Source organism: Cololabis saira, chromosome 22 (genome assembly GCF_033807715.1).
Source record: "Cololabis saira isolate AMF1-May2022 chromosome 22, fColSai1.1, whole genome shotgun sequence".
In the NCBI taxonomy this organism is placed as follows: Eukaryota; Metazoa; Chordata; class Actinopteri; order Beloniformes; family Belonidae; genus Cololabis; species Cololabis saira.
The window spans coordinates 28,454,287-28,472,071 of record NC_084608.1 but is presented as its reverse complement, the minus strand read 5'-3'; the positions used below and the strand labels follow the sequence as shown (position 1 = coordinate 28,472,071).

General features: G+C 40.9%; 1 protein-coding gene across 1 annotated transcript in view; it reads right to left on the bottom strand.

Annotated features, from left to right (window-relative positions):
* Window positions 1–1,652: 1,652 nt before the first annotated feature.
* Window positions 1,653–17,785, bottom strand: part of LOC133423212 (enhancer of polycomb homolog 1-like) — a 35,768-nt gene continuing 19,635 nt past the window's right edge. The window contains exons 9-14 of the mRNA XM_061713375.1: window positions 17,613–17,761; window positions 15,524–15,933; window positions 7,865–7,989; window positions 7,365–7,509; window positions 4,389–4,803; window positions 1,653–3,393 (exon numbers count right to left, since the gene is read on the bottom strand). Coding sequence (XP_061569359.1) covers window positions 3,321–3,393; window positions 4,389–4,803; window positions 7,365–7,509; window positions 7,865–7,989; window positions 15,524–15,933; window positions 17,613–17,761 — 1,317 coding nt within the window. The 3' untranslated portion in view covers window positions 1,653–3,320. The remainder of the gene's footprint in view (window positions 3,394–4,388; window positions 4,804–7,364; window positions 7,510–7,864; window positions 7,990–15,523; window positions 15,934–17,612; window positions 17,762–17,785) is intronic.

Below are 17,785 nucleotides of genomic sequence, written 5' to 3'. Positions count from 1 at the left end.
AAAAAAAACAGAAGCAGTGAGTGAAATGGAGTAACAGTCATTTATGAATGATGATCTGTAGTATTCAGGAGTGTTAACACAATGCCATCGGGGAAAGACATTAGCTGACCATTTCCACCCATTAGTTCCCTCCTCCAGGCTAAAGAGCAGGGAACTGGGCCCAAACGGACCGAGCTGTTTCTGCACATACGCCGGTGTTCTGCCAATTTCTGCTCCTTTGCCAAAAAGTGCTCCATAATGGTTTTCTACCTTTTGTAGAGCTACAATTTGACTGTGTTTTACTGCCTAAACCACTTCCTTTCCCCCTCAAGTGGTCCTTGTCTCTTGCCAGGCCGTTATTGTAAATAAGAATGTGTTCTTAATGACCTGCCTGGTTAAATAAAAGGCCAATGACTGAATGAATATCAAATAAAGCGATATGTTTTTCTCTTTATCGTATAATGTTCATAAAGTGTAATGCAATTCATGTCATGGGTAAGTGTATTTTGAAGGATCAAATACTCAACATCCCATATTATCAATTTAGCGTGGCAATCAAACTTTGAAAATCGACTGTGCGCATGCGCAGAACCACAAAGTAGCATTTCTTAGTAGGTAGCAGAAATTGGCAGAACACCGTCTCCTCTGGATGTTTGTAAATCTCATCTTAAAACTCTTTTATTTACTAGCATTTCACTCACCATGATTGTTTTTTTTTATTTATCTGTTTTATATTTTACATTGTCCTGATTTTTGTTTTCCTTTCGCTTGTCCAGCACTTTGGTCAGCTGTTTTTAAAGTGCTTTATAAATAAACTTGACTTGACATCAGTAATTGACTTGGAGGAGCGATAGCTAATGTGTCCTATTCATTCAGGAAGGATGAATCAATCTGAGAACATCACGCTCCGAAGAGAGAGGTTCATTAGTGGAAAACACTCACTTCCTGAGGAGCTGCCCATCCTCCCAGGAGACGAGGAGAGTTCACCCTCAGGTGATGTCAGAATGTAATGATCAGATAGATCACAAATAAATAACATGCATGTTTGAATAAGAAAGACTGCACACCGGTTTGTCTCTAAGGCTTGCCAGGAGGATACAGCTTCCCATATTCACCATGGTAACAGATCTGAATGCAACGAGGTTTAAAAGTCTTCTCTGGCGATCAAAAGGTCATGTGACTTGAGTCCGGACCGATCCTGTTCCATGGTGATGGTTATTAACATCAACTCACCGCATGTTCTTATTTCTGCATCTGTAGACTCACTTTTAGTGTTTCATGTGTTAATAATATGCAATAATTTATCAGGAATCTAATAAAACGGGATGAAAATCACCTCCAGGTCTTGCAGATTTGCACACATTATCCAGTAAATTTTAGACATTCAAGAATTAAAGATGAAACATTACAAGAAGTGTGTGGAAAATAAACAACTGGGCCGAGTGTGGCAGATCTGCGGCTGAGTCCAGGAAGCCTCACGCGCCTCGGGCCGAAACCAAAACCGCCAGCCAGGCGAGTGTGAGCCAAGCGTGGGCCGGAGCTTCCACCAGGGACGCCCGCGAGCAGTTTCCTGGGCAAAACGTTGACAAACCTTCTTACAAATGAAAGCAGACAAAACTCAAACACTTATATGCATTTAAAAAAAAAGACACCGGAGTCCAAACAGTTCACATTTAATGCCCTGGGCTTTATTGTCTTTATTTTAGTGAGAGTTCTGTCGCTTTTTTTTTTTTGTAATTTTTTTGTTTGTTTTTTTTAAGTCTTTTCAGCCTCCAGGTGGGACAAGTAAACCTCAAGGATACATCTTGCCATTGGACTGGGCATTCAGATTCCAACAAAGACGAGAAGCACTACTAAGTAATGCTGCCTTTGTGCCTAACTCTTCACAGAAGAGAGTACATTAAATTCCCCAAAGGAAGGCACCCAATACTTGTGGTTTTTGGCCTTGCAGCCGTCTGGAGATTCTTTTTTTTTTTAAAGAAAAAAAAAAAAAGAAAAAAGGAAAAGGAAAGGATGAGAAAACTTCTCACTCCACTTCCTTAGCATCTTTTTTTGATATTAAAAACTGGAATGATGAAACACGTACAGCGATTACTGCCCATTCACCTCCCTTATTCACCTATGCATGAACAAGTAACAAATTAACAAAAGAATGAAGTCTTTCGATAAACAAAAAAAAAAAAAGCTTACAATCAAGTTAACCACAAGGAAAACAAAACAAAAAAAAACATAGAAAAATAAGGTTTTTGTCTTACAAAAAAAAGTCTGTAGGGTAAAACAAATACAAGGGACTCCACTTGCATGAAAATGAAGGACAACCCCCTTTTTTTTTTTTAAAAAGAAAAAAAAAAGAACTAAATACAAAAGCAGCATTCATATTTATAAAAAAAAATAATTAAAAATCACAAAAAAATAGTGCTTTAATTTGAAGCAGCAGAAGCTTCTGGGAAGAGACTTCATCCCTGTTTTGTTACTTGCGTCTGGGCCGGCGTGGATGGAGCAGCTCTGTGTGCGGGGGGCCCCCACCCTGGGGTGCCCCCTCTGCTCTGGAGCCGCTCCGTCACCTGCCTGCTCACCTCCACCCGGCTCCTCCGGCCTCCTGGTCTGTATGTATGTCACCACTGATTTTCACATGATCCACAGAAAAAAAGCACAGGGACACAAAATAAATGCAGGAGGGGCGTTGGGTGGGGTTGGGTGGGGGGGACCTGCTTTGTGTTCACAATATACAAAAATACCCAGGAGTCCGTAGCTACCTAACATTTACTACAGCACAGGAACCAACAAAGGTACAGTGTACAAATAAAAAAAAAAATAAAACAAACCAAACCTAAAACAAAAAAAATAAAAAAATAAAAAAAATAAAAAAAAATTTGTAAACACAGCACAATAAATAGATTAAAACAGCAGGCTCCGCACCATGCACATGATGTGATAAAACTCTTCTCTATACAACTCTCACATCTCTCAAACTCGCCACAAGTTAACTTGGCTGACTCTTTTCTTCCTTTAAATTTGACTCCCAAGTGCAAAACATCACAAATGGACAGTTCTGTATTCAAGTAGTATATACACGGGGATATTACAAATATGTAGTTACTGTACAGATACTAATTTTGCCATATCCATAATTTACATAAGTCAATAGTTTACTTTTTTTTTTTTATTTAACGGTAACAAAAAGACAAAAAGCAAAATGATTTAAAAAGTATGAGAGATGAGAATTGCAAGCGAGCGGATGCAGCCACTCGTCATTCCGCGTCAGAGTCCTGCTGTCCCTTTTGCATTCCCGATGCTACGAAGCAAAGCACTTCAAGAGAGGACTCTCTGCTGTGCCGCTACTACGTCACCTCCATGGCCACTGTGTTGTCTGCTAAACTGTTCAGTGCTGGCTTGTCCTCGTCATGATTATCCCTGAGAGAGGAAAAGAACAGTCTGCATTTTAGCTCCTTTTTCTCAAGTTGCATCCCCGTCTCACAGACTTCTAAAGCAGGTTTTTCTGCCACCGCTTCCTGTCACGATCACAGCTTTAAGTGTAAAGTTAAAAGTAACTGAGGATGGAAGACAGCGGAAATACAACATTTCAACTCTGTCTGGTCAGATATGTCATGGATTCCTGTACTGAGAACCTCAACACTGCACACGGATGTTCCTGTCGTGAAGAAGAGAAGTTTTCGGACAGACTTTGCAGATCGCCCAGTTTGGCACATTTAGGCTTAAACTTATTTTAGATATGTCACAAAATACCCCCCCAAATATGGTTTTGGGTTTACATTAGTGGACTTGTAAGTGCATGGACTGTGGATCAGTCGGCTGTGGGTGAAACCACAAATCTAAGATGACTAATTAAGATATGAGCAGAATCTGTAACCAGTTTATAAATCTCCGACCAGAATGACTAAAAAGTTTAGCCGTTTCCTGTGAAAATGCCTCGGCGTGCCACCGGTAATTACACCTCCTCCATCTGATACAGATTATGTTGGATTATGTGACTCCAGAGCTGTAATTGAAATTATGATGGTGAGGAAGTGAAAGCTTTTTTTTTTTCTTTTTCGCTCTTCGGCTGCAGACTGGGCCAGATTTGTTGCAGAGTGCCGATTCTCACGCTCGCTCTAGCTGGAAACTGAAAACAGACGAGCGTTTGGGATGGTTTGTTCCCATTTACATGTGTTTATTTAGCCGTTTGCTGTCAGAAGTGTCCTGTTTAGATTTAAATCCCCTTAAATCAGCTGAAAAGGTGCCCTCCACCGCTCACTTGGGTGTGTTCCATGTGTGTTGTGATCATTAGTACGATTAAAAGCGGTCTGGACGACCTCTGCCCTATTTGCTCTGGCAGAGACGGAGTAACGTCTTTACTTGAGACACACAGAGAGCCGCTGCTCTGCTACGCCCCACCCTCGAACCCTCACCTGGAGCCCATGTCCATAGATGAAGCTCCAGGGACTTTGGGCATCTGCAGACTGCTGGACAGCTTTAAGGCAGAAGGCGGCACGTTGCCGAGGGTGCGGGGGATGTGGCGTCCAGCGAGGCTGGCGGCCGACGGCGCGCTCAGACAACTGTTGATCCCGAAGAGGACCTGAGAGGTGGCGGGGGCGGTGCCGGCGGCGCTGCAGCCCAGCAGGCCCAGCGCCGCCGCCGCGTGGGCGTGGCCGGCGCTGGAGTTGAGCGACGTGGGGATGGCGTTGGCGGCTTGGGTGGAGTTGTTGGAGTTGGAGGAGGGCTGGAGCGAGGTCGGGGCTGCGGCGGCGGTGGTAGTGTGTGTCGACTGGTTGGTCTGGTGAAGGGCTGCCGTGGTGCCGGGGAGGTGCAGACCTTTGAAAATACCTGATGGACACAAACTCCAATAAGTCAACAGGAAACTGGATATATTTATGTTAATAATAGTTTGGCCTCCGTTGAAAAAAATCGATTTCCAAATTCTAAATCGATTCTCATATTCATTCCTAAAAATCGATTCATATGTCTAAACATTTTTTTTTTGGGGGGATTTTTTTTTTTTCCATCATTACATTACAACTTTTGGTTATTTTTTTGTTTATCCCCAAAAAAGGAATGTTTTGTTGGACACGAGAATAACTGGTGCCATGTTTTTGCCTTTAAATATGTTTAAAGGTATGAAAACATTAAAGTGTTAGGTCATAATTGCATAAATTGTCTATATTTCATTACTTTATATACTGTCTTGGGGTTACATTTGCAAAAAATGCTAAAAACCAAATGCTCAAAAATTAAAAACCAAAATAGACCGAAAATGGAACAAATAAAAAAAGAATGTGGGAAAAAATAAAACCGATTTCATCGTCTCTGTTTCCTCCCTGGATCTGTTTGGTAATTCTGACCCACATGATGTTTCTGAAAGCAGTTCTATCAGCATTCTGGGAGCTGATTGGTCCTTACAGCATCATTAGCTGCAATACTTGCTGTTTAATCTCAATATAATACTAGTAGTAATATTTTGCATAACTACAGTCATATAATTCATGCAACAGCTCAAAAAACTGTTTTAATAACACTAACCCAAATCAATACGGAATCAGATCGAATCAAATCTTGATAATCGATTCTGAATCGGAATCGAATGGATTCTTGACATTTGAATCGATCCCCAGCCCTAATAATAGTGATGCACCGATTGTTCGGTAACCGAAATTGTTCGGCCGAAAATGGCAAAAAAACACTTTCGGTGTTCGGTGGAATAAGTGGGAAAAAAAACGAACAATTAATAACGGCGTTGTAATATAAGGAAATAGACTGGCCGCTCCCGTACCGGTTGCGCACCACAAACATAAATCGTTGGCCAACCAAAAAGTAACCATGTAAGAATTTTACCTAACATTCACCAGGAGGTGGAACCAAAACAACATAATGCTGGGAAATTAAAAGATGTTCAGTTTTTTATGTTCAATAAATATTTTCTACCTTGTAATTTTGTGAAAGATTTTTTTCTTTGAAAAGCATGCCTAAATAAAATGTATTTGATTCATGCAATGGTGAAAAAATTGGCAAAATAAATGAAAAACTGCGAAGAACCATGTTCGGTATAAGTGTTTATTATTATTTTCGGTTTCGGCCACAAATTCTCATTTCAGTGAATCACTAGCTAATAATGGGTCAATTCTCTAATTCTAGTACAGTAATCCTTTGCTATAACACGGTTCCCCTTTCACGTCTCGCTGCTTCACGGATTTGCATTGTGGATTGTGTTCTGCATTCTGATTGGCTAAACAGTCTCCCCGCTTCTTCACTTCCTGTGTCAATAACGTTGGTTGCTTAGCAACAAGCTGAAAACGACCAATGAGCTTCAGCAGCAGCTCAAAAACGGGAGCCTTTGATAAATCATTCATTACAGTTCTCAGATATAATCCATGTTGGCATGTCGGTTTATAAGAATCTTTTTGCCCAGAAGAAAAAAGAGCGAAGACAACGACCCATAACTATGTTCTTCTCTCGAAAAAACACCTGCACCGCGGCTTTAGAAGAGAAAGACGCGAGTCAGGAAGCAGCGCGTGAGTCACAATTTGTCCTACTGAACTTATTGTATTTTTTTTTTCATAATCCTTTTTCATTTTCTCCCGTTCAAATCCAATTACTTGGGTCGCGGTGGGGCGGGGCTGATCTCTGCAATTTGAAGCCTTGAAGCCTATAATAATTGTAAAAAAAAAAAAAAAGTTTACTACTTCGCGGATCTCACTTATCACGGGTTCTTTTTGGAAAAACGAGGGATTACTGTAGTAAGAAAGAGTAATCTAAGGCAGTGTCTCCCAACCTGGGGTCCGCCAGAGATCTCTGGGGGGGCACGAAACTTTGTCTGCTTTGAGGATATGCAGTTGTACAAATTATATTCGCGCATGTTAAATAAATAAAAAAAAAAATCATAATAACACAACTAATGGAATACTGTAATCCAAGTCTTTATAAACCCACTTAGAAATATTTTGGTCATTTTAAAATACCAAGTTATTTAGCAGGATAAAAACTTAAAAATGTATTATATTAATATTCAACATTTAATCATACTACTACTACTCCGACAGTTTTTTAAAGGAAAAATTTAAACAAATTTTGCTCTCATATTAAGAGACATTTTTCAGAAATATTTTTATGTCCTTGCAATTACTTTTTGTGCGTATTTTATACATTGGTGACACAAAATGAAGTGAGAAAAACAAAGTCATATGTATACAGGGTAAACCAAAGAGAAATGTATAAAAAAGCATAATTAATGTTAATTTTTTCAATTAAAGATTTATAACGAATCACTTTTTAGTACGTACGGGTCGGGGGGCCTGGCTGGTCTTGGACACAAGTAGGGGGGCTCCATGGAAAAAAGGTTGGGAACCACTGATCTAAGGGTTTAACTGGCATACGTGATTACAAACACTCACCTGCCCCTGCTAGGACGCCGTTGACTCCGCTCGCCGCCACCACCACCTCCTCTTTGGATTTGAACGCCAGCAGCTGATCTGTGGTGATGAGGGCCGAAGCAGCGAACTGGGCGCTGGCCTGATCCAGCGTCTTGGACAGGAGGACCTGATGAACGGAAACCGGTGGCACGCAAAAGAAATGAAGTGAGTCTGTGCCAAAAACCTGACTGCTCTGTTGAAACGCATGAAACTAGTGAAACATCTGAGCTCAGCACTTCTGCTGCCAAACAGGAACCGAGCCAGCGACATTAATACGGTTGGTGGGAATCGGGATGTAACCCGAGGATGCGTGAGCCGGCCTTTCAGCTCCAAATGATTCCCATATTTGGGAGGAGGACAACTCATTAGTTACACGGAGCTCCCAGTTAGTTGGGTTTGGACGGAGCGGCACATTTACTACGAGCCAGGATCCAATAGGACGGGCTGAGTGAAGTTGTGAGAGCTGGCGTGCCGACACTGACCTGCGTGGCGGTGGTGGTGGTGGTTGTTGTTGTTGCAGGGCTGTTGGCTTGTTGCTGCTGCAGCTGCTGCTTCTGCATGAGGGCCAGCTGCTCCTGATGCTGCTGGTACTGCTCAGCCGTGAACACTGTCGGATCACAGGACACCCAGGTCACATCCCAAAGCCACCAAAATAAATAAATAAATAATAAAAAAAAGGAACTGAATCAGACGAGTTTGGGAACTCGGAAAGGAAACAGTGGTGGGTTTAGTTGTTTCGGTGTAATTTCAGACAACAAGAGGTCTATGGAAAAAACTGACAAAAGGGAAGAAAAGCAAAAGACAAAATCAGCACAATGACCCACAGGGCAACAAGTTGGCAGGTATCAAACAACTTAGAACTGGTTTGCAGAAGAAGGTGCCGCCTAAAAGCCTCGGAAAAGGTGTCAAGCTACAACAAGAACAGCGGCACATGTACGTTTTCATTGAGAAGTTACAGGACCGTCTAGATGAGTGGTGATTCAGATAACGCCGCCAGTGCTTTCTTTGTTTCACAGACAGAGTTACTGGTGTGTTCAGTCTTGGTTTTTTTTTCCCTTTTCACTGGGTTTTAATATATTACGGTCAATTTCACATCGGAGACACAAGATTACACTATCATTGTTTTTAGTTTCCAACTTTGACTTTGGCCACAAATTCAGAAATACTTTGTGTTACATGCTTCTGCTTATGGTGAATCAGCAATCAGAGGATGTACAGGACTGTCTCAGAAAATTAGAATATTGTGATTTTCTGTATTGCAATTACAAAAACGTCATACATTCTGGATTCATTACATATCAACTGAAATATTGCAAGCCTTTTATTATTTTAATATTGCTGATCATGGCTTACAGCTTAAGAAAACTCAAATATCCTATCTCAAAAAATTAGAATATTCTGGGAATCTTAATCTTAAACTGTAAGCCATAATCAGCAATATTAAAATAATAAAAGGCTTGCAATATTTCAGTTGATTTGTAATGAATCCAGAATGTATGATGTTTTTTTTATTATTTTTTAATTGCATTACAGAAAACAAAGAACTTTATCACAATATTCAAATTTTCTGAGACAGTCCTGTATAACTGGTCTGCAGAAGAAGGTGCTGCCTAAAAGCCTCGGAAAAGGAGTCAAGCTACAACAAGAACAACGGCACATATACGTTTTCATTGAGAAGTTAATATGTTATTGCAGAAATGGTAAGAATCCAGTAAAGTAACTGATGCACGGAGGAAAAATAAAAAAAAATATACGTGCAAGAAACCTTTTCCACTTTGTAGTTTCAAGCAAAACGGTTCCATTATGCTGATTATTAAAGTATACAAGTCTATCAGTAGATTCAAATTTCTACTTTTCTTCAAAAAAGGTAAAAATATATTTAGCCCAATTTCAATCTTATTTCCTGGAACTACAATCAACTTCATTACCAACATGAACTTCCCAGTGAAAGGCAGAGTCTGCAAGCTGTGTGCTGCACTGGCTTTGTTTTTAGCCCTTGATCCAGTACTTGAAACAGCATCACCCGCCGAGCACGTTTAATGTTACGAAGCTAACAAAGGATGCGTTGGATGTCAATAAATGCTTTGTCTTTTTTGTTACTACACAAGTTTTTTGTGTTTTTTTTTGCCTGACAGGCTGTGAACACCTTCCACAATATGCTTCCCAGAGACTACATAAGCACTTCCTTCCAGATTGGGGGGGGGGGTGGGAGAGTTTCTCTGTCCTCTAAGCACTTTTACTGCTCCCCTTATAACCTCCAAACCACTAAATAAGCAACATTTTCCAATGCATGCACAAAATATCAGCCAGCATCCGCTGATATCAGCAACCGATACCGGGTCGCCGGCAGTCAGGGCCGATGCTGATGACCATCTGACCGTATCCCTCTCCCTCCGCGTGTATATGGAGACCAATATAATAAATAACATTCCTGAGAGAAAAACAGTGAAGTTGTGGAGCCTGCAGATCAGGCCGGTCTTCTCAGGAAGAGCAACTGGCTCCGTCTGTGGTCAAAACCAGCATTTATACTACAAAAACAGAACCTTTTCTATCAAATTAATGTATCTATGTGCCACTGGTTTGCGGAAAAGGGAATATTTTATAACTTGAGGGAGATTCAATCATACTTGTAGCAGAGATGCAGCGAGTGAGCGTTCAGACTTTCAGCTCGACTGGTCTGACCGGTCACCGGCAGGTCAGCCCCACTTTCCTACCGATTACCTTCCGGTCCGTTGAGCACATGCACCATCTAAAGTACGTAACGCAGGGCAACGGGGACTTTTTAACCGAGCAAAGACTTAAATATTATATGATCATCGTCATCATCAGGCCAGAGGTTTTCTGAGGAGGAGGTTTCAGGATGCTCCATGTTGTTAAAGGGCAAACCGACTTGGACGTGCCGGCAGCTCCGTGAGCTGCTGCCAACGTTTACAGCCGTTTATTACAGACTACCAAACAAAAGGCTTCGCCCTGTAATATACTGTATTTTCTGGACTATAAGCCGCTACTTTTTCATAGGTTTTGAACCATGCAGCTTATACAAAGGTGCGGCTATTCTGTGGATTTTTCTTCCACCGCTCGGGGCGCTCTAACCGGAATTAGAATCAACACTAAGAGAAAATAAATGCAAAGAAGAATATGCTACTTCTTCTTTAGTAGATAGAAGTAGGTAGAAGCAGATTTCAAATAGATAAATAGATATATAAATAGCGGTTATTTTCTCTTGGTTCTGTCCCGTTTTAATCAGCAAAGTTGCTGCCGTGTTAAAAGGATCTATTTAGGTACAAACGTACATCATTTACAGTTCAAAATCGTTCTGTACATGTAGTAAATATCTGATCTGACAGCATAAATATCTGCCGCTTGCATATCTTTTTTTTTTTTTTTAAATAGAGCAGATGCGGTTTATAGTCCAGAAAATACAGTAATTACATTTATTGCTTTATATTAATTCATCTGAAGCATCATTGGAGCCTTATTGGATGGGCTATCTAGTAATTAAATCAGTATTTAAATGTTTATTTCTGACGCAAAGTTGCACATTTGAATAAGGAGTTCAATAGAGCTTAATTTAAATAAACTAAAACATTTGATATATTCACCTGATGTGGAACAAAATCTAAATATACAGAAGTCAACAATTGAAGTGGATTAAAAACACATTATGAAAGAATTTCTAACCATCTCAGTTCTTGTCTTTGGAAAGCGCTGATTAAATGTTTTAATCCACTTCAATTATTGATGAATGCATATCGCTAAAGCGGCACAGCTGGATTTGCTTCAGAGAAGCCACAGTTAACCCAGACCAGAGTTAAAGTTTACAGCCTTATGTTTCTATGATAATAAAAACTTCAGTAATATGAATTGGCCAAAAGAATTGCAATCCGTGCATCTCTAACTTATAGTACAAACTGATGTCGTCATCTCCAGGCTGTAAAATTATTGGCTCCAGCTGCTTGGTGCCGTGTGGGATGGAAAGAAGAGGCTGTGTGGAAACACAACAAGTCTGGGAATTGTGTCTTTTTCTGGTGGGAGATAAACGTAAATCTCATGTGAGTCGTCGCCCTGCAGCCAAAGCAGAGCGGCGGGTCTGAGCAGAACAGACGAAACATTAACTCAAATCAAAATGATACAAAAATGTTTCTATGCAAGTGAGAAACACCCTGCTTGTGTCTGCAGCAAACACGACCAAGTGTTAAGTTTAATCTGTCGAGAGCAGAAGCTGCTTGTGTGTTTAAACTCTGCAGAATGTGTGTCAGAGCTGCTCGGCCCTGCAGGCAGCATGGGTGTGTGTGTGTGTGTGCGCGCCTGTGCGTGTGTGTGTGTGTGTGTCTCTACCTCTCCAAAAACTCAATGTCGGAGCTGCCAATACAACTTGCTTTAATCGTTTATCCCCGGGACAGTTACCAGGTTTCAGTGCCACAGCTCCACTACATCTCAATTAAGCCTCATTATCAAGACAAATTAAAACACTAGAAAAGGCTATTCTGCATATTCCATCTAAAAGTCACATTTCCTAACAGCTTAAATATGTTGAGTTTTAACAGATAAGAACTTGAACCTTGCAGTTTTCCCCAGAAAGTTGGGGCTTTTAATCCCGAGAGATGCTGGAAACACACTGGGTTCTGCCAGCAAGACTCGCCGGCGCAGCTGCGTTTAGCAACACTGATGCTCCCGCTTCTTCATCAGATAGATATCATTAAAAAGAAATGTCCAATAAACACGCCACGTGCACAATTTTGCCAATAAAAACGGAAACCCGTCAGTCCCACGTAGGCCTGTGTTGAAAAAAAATTGATTTCCCAATTCTGAATCGATTCTCATATTAATTCCTAAAAATCGATTCATTTGTCTAAAGATCGATTTTTTCTTTTTGCCGTTTTTTTTATTATATTTTATTTATTTATGTATTTTTTTCCCATCATTACATTACAAGTATTTGGTTATTTTTTTGTTTATCCCCAAAAAAGGAATGTTTTGTCGGACACGAGAATAACTGGTGTCATGTTTTTGCCTTTAAATATGTTTGAAGGTATGAAAACATTAAAGTGTTAGGTTATAATTGCATAAATTGTCTATATTTCCTTACTTTATATACGGTCTTGGGATTACATTTGCAAAAAATTATAAAAACCAAATGCTCAAAAATTAAAAACCAAAATAGACCGAAAATGGAACAAATAAAAACGGAATTTGGGCAAAAATAAAACCGATTTCATCCGTCTCTGTTTCCTCCCTGGATCTGTTTGGCAATTCTGACCCACACGATGTTTCTGAAAGCAGTTCTATCAGCATTCTGGGAGCTGATTGGTCCTTACAGCATCATTAGCTGCCAATACTTGCTGTTTAATCTCAATATAATACTAGTAGTAATATTTTGCATAACTACAGTCATATAATTCATGCAACAGCTCAAAAAACTGTTTTAATAACACTAACCCAAATCAATATCGGAATCGAATCGAACCAAATCTTTGATAATCGATTCTGAATCTTAAGAATCGGAATCGAATCTTGACATTTGAATCGATCCCCAGCCCTACCAATAAACATGCCAAGTGCACAATTTTGCCAATAAAAAACAGAAACCCTTCATTCCCACGCCAGCACAGGCTACGTTGGCTCTGCTGTTTCACGTATGACAACAAACCTGGATAACATCAGCTTCTAAAGATGAAACAAGTATCTATTTATGTTGTTACCTCCAGGCTGCATGATATCAGGTAAATATACAATATGAGAAAACAATGCTGAAAACTGCAATGACACTATTTGTGATTTATAAACCAATAATTCAGCGCATCGGGTCTGTTTTGTTGATAAAACTGTCCCCTGGCAATAAACAGCCTGTGCAGAAAAATGAACTGCCCTGTTTCGATTCCAGCAACACCGTTTTTAAATAAATTAATGTACACTGCAACGCCGCCACCATTCCGTCTAAATTAGCATTTAAATTGACATTAACAGCAGTGAGGCTCAATCTGAGTGGCAAAATATATTATTGATAGCTCAAGAGTGAATGCATGGCGCTTGCAAATTAACAGACTACCGTTTCTTACACTATTTTTCATTTTTGTACATATTTGTAATATTGACATTGCACATGTTTATTATACGATTGCATTAAAGCATTGATACATTGTGCAGCCTAGTCAGTCTGAAAGGAGGTTGGACTTCCAAAATAAAGCAGAAGACTATCCAAGAGAAAGAAGTAAGAAATAATACTACTAATTATAGAAAAGAAACAGGTAGGAGACCCACATTTTTGGTATAACACACCACCAGTAGATGGATATTACAGAGTGGCATGATTGATTTGGATCTTAATCATACTTCTGCAATATTTAAGTGTGAATTCGTTTTCTCCGTCCGCCCGCTGCCGGCGGGGCTTTATCGCACGATGAGTCACTTTCAATTTAAAGAAAATGTTACACATTTCACACCCTTGAAAGCGCTAGCTCTGTGCTGAAAAACCTCCACACATTAGCATTTAAGACTTCACACTGAAACATGCTTTTAAAGAAATGTTCATCTGGACCACAATTAAATATCCACTGGTGCCAAGTTCACAAAGCAGCATTAAACCTTCTTTGAGGAGATGGAGAAATAAAGAAATGAGCTGCTAAATGTGCACTAGTTCTTGAGCAAGGGACGAGCCTGACGGGGGTTTGTAAACAGCCAAAGCAACAGACAACGAAAGCAAAATCCTAAACCTCGACTGATTTCACATCAAAGCGAGGTGCCGCTAAATGAACACAGCAGATCGTTTCTGGCTGACAATCAGACCAAATCCAACTTATTTTAATTATCAGAATGCACAAATGGTGACCACGTTTTGCCAAATTTCCCAAGAAGATTACCTCCACACTGACTGACTTTCTAGACAAAAACATTTAAAGAAAATTAAAGAAAAAACAATCAATTAAATTAGCCTTGCGTGAGGTCACGAAACCTTCCCTTGCCAGGTGATGAAGAAACAGAATTAATCGATGCTCTTAGGCCCTGTCCCAATACTCCCACTACCCCTCGTTTTCAGCCCCACCCCTAAATTTTGCGTGTCCTGTGAGGGTAGTGGTGTCACAATTCCTCTTTTCACCTAGGGGGAGTGGAGAAAACGAGTGTAGGGGCTATGAATCTGTCCCTACGGAGATAGGGATTTGCGATCCTCCCCAAAAAATTTCCCAGAATGCTTTTCGTCGTCATTTGCGGACTGAATCCAAAAAAAAAAACATGGCGGACATTTCTTATTTTTTAGTGAATAAAATCAATATTTTGAGTTAGTTTCTGCATAAAAATGAGTTTTGATTACATTTCTAGCAAGAAATATATATTTTACTTTCATAATATTCACTCAGTGAATGCACATAATCACTCGCTTGCCCGTTTTTTGCAACCTCGCCAGAATAAAGGCTGATTTATGGTTCCACGTTACACCAACGCAGAGCCTATGGTGCAGGTTACGCGGCGACGCGCGGCGTAGGCTCTGCCTCGATTTAACGCAGAAACATAAATCAGCTCCCGAAGCTGGCGGGCAGACAGAAATCCCAAAATTTTCTGAGCAAATTTCTTAACAGGCGTAGCTGCAACTGTTAGATTTCATCTATTAATCCAACATTTATCTTCCTAAATGATTTATTTCAGCCAGCGGTAATTCTCCACAGAGCTGCAGGTTTCTGCCCGGGAAGACGACGCAGGTTGACCTGGCGATCAATCCTGTATTCCGGCTGCTGTGCCCTGGTCTCATCATCGCCGAAAACATCAGATCAAATTTCTTAACATAAACGGATAAACTGAGCCCAGGTTGGGGATCTTAACGGTTACTTTTACGCCTGAAAAAATATTAAAACTTAATAAAGTGGCATATTAACAGCGCTACAGCTGAAATTAAAACAGCTTTTGTCTCTCAGCTTCCTGATTTTAGGGGTGGTGCTGAAAGTAGGAGTAGTGGGAGTATTGGGAAAGGCCCCTGGGAAGATTTCAAGTGCCTTAAAATCTGTCCCTTCTTTTTTTAGGGGTAGTGAAGAAAAGAAGGGCGAGTGAAAGAAAGTAGGGCTAGTGAAGAAAAGTAGGGGGTGTATTGGGATTGGGCCTTAGTTCAGCGTGCACAGCAAGCGGCAGGAAACAGGGAACCAGCTACTCACCGTTGACAGGAGTGGCGGGGCCGCTGCGGTTCTGCCCGTTGGCCCCTCCGGAGAGGGTCCGTGATAGTCCCGACGCGGCTCTGCTGATATACCTAAATCCTCTGCGAGACAAGTCCCCCCCACCCAGAGGGTGATGGGATAGCGTCCGTGGTCTGAAGTGTCTCCAGCGGCAAGATTTAATGTTCAAAAGAATCTGGCTAAGGTCCATGGGTGCGGATGACGGGGGCGATGCAGGTGAGGGGACGCGGGAGGAGCTGGTAGGGTCCGAGGTATTGGTTTCTGAGGTACTGGTGTTGGAGTTGTGGAGCAGAGAGCCTGACAGCGCTGAGGCCAGTGGTTCAGGTTCCGGGTCGGAGTCCAGGTTCTGGCAGATGTTGTCTAGATCTGTGTGTGCTCTGTCCAGCAAGATCCTACGACAAAAACCAAAGTCACAGGTTAACGGTGAATTACAAACCACCAGAGGTGTCAAAAGTATTCACATTCATTACTCAGGTAGAAGTATAGATACTAGAGTTTAAAAATACTCCTGTAGAAGTTGAAGTATCAACTCAAGTTTTTTACTCAAGTATAAAAGTACTGTTTTCAAAACTACTTTAAGTATAAAAGTAAAAGTAATGTAAGGGGGAAAAAGTCCATTGAAAATGAATGCATCTTAGTATAATGCAAATATATTAAAGAACCATATATGTGTACTATTGAGCATTAACATGTGTTTCAGAGAGCAGAAGATATGATGACTAGTTGCCTATAAGTATTGTTATGGTGCAAAAAGTCAAACTTCAGAGGCATGTTATCATTTATCCTAATGTTTATTGGAATGTACATCCAAGTTTAGTTGCAGGAATCTGAGGGAACGGATGTAAGAACAAAACTGGACAAGAACATCTGAAACAACCACAACCAAATTCACTCTATCCGGATGGAGCAATTTAACTGGATAGTTTTTTTTTTAAAGGCCGAAATGAAATAGAGTAACGAGGCTGTTTTTAAAATGTAAGGAGTAAAAAGTACAGATAATTGCGTGAAAATGTAAGGAGTAAAAGTAAAAAGTCGTCTGAAAAATAATTACTCCAGTGATAACCAAAATTTCTACTTAAGTAAGGTAACAAAGTATTTGTACTTTGTTACTTGACACTTCTGCAAACCACCACCAAAACCAAATCTGGACCCGATAACAGAGTTACGACATCAACATTCCTCAGTTATTACTTTCGTACTGTTTATGTAATTACAATGATTGTTGGGTCAGCACCGCAGGGGAGGAAGAAAACAAAAACTGTTCGAGCAGCTGTAATCCTGAACACTTGTGTAACGGAGGAAACGAAGTAAACGGCAAACTCCACGACAGAAACGGCTCAAAAATCACTGCTGCTGGGAAAAATGTCTAAATGAGTAAATAACCAAGTTGTGAAAACAAAAACAAACCCATAATTTCTAGATTCTATATTTAAAAACATGTCCAGCACAACAACAACAAACGTACTCTAATTACGTTACAGATATTTAACTGTGGACCAATAAATGACCTTACTATCCAAACACACTACGTAACCCAGATGTTTCCCATCATGACATCTGGAAATAACTTGCTGACTTTCCTGTTCTGTGTTCACCTGGATACTGAAGCGGTTTTGGGAGAAAACTGCAGCGCACGTAGCTGCCGAGACTCGGAGGAAGTCGTGTTTTTTTCATTTGTCTGCAGTGACAGGTGATTCCTGCATTGGGATTGTCGTGTTCCATCATTTTACAAGCCAGTTTGATATTTATAATGGGATGTTCCTGCCAAAGAGCTGCTGGGAACCAGCCAGAGAGCCGGGATGGTAAACAACCCCAGCAGCTACAGCCAACACTTGGCTGATTTCCCCGCTCGGGGCTGAAGCTGGCAGCATTCCTGCAGATATTTCAGATTTCTACATTTTCGTCACTTCACCCCCCTTTTTTTCCCTTCTTATATAAGAACAGATTAGAACATTTGAGCAGGAAAACACATAAGCAGCCATCAAATCACGCCGGTTATGTTTCTGTACCCAAACAGGCTTCCTTTTAAATCCAAAGCTCAGGAAATGTGAGCAAACATCCAGAACCTCACCTGCCCCCTCTGCCCACGCGGCGCCGTGCCAAACCGATGCAGCGCCGCGGCGTGTTGAGCGAAGTCGGACAGTAGCGGAAGCGCGGGTCGCCGATTCCGCCCTCCGACGGGCTCACCCAGGGCCAGCTGCCGTTCTTGTCCGGACGAGACTGATGTAAGACAAGCGGGAGGGG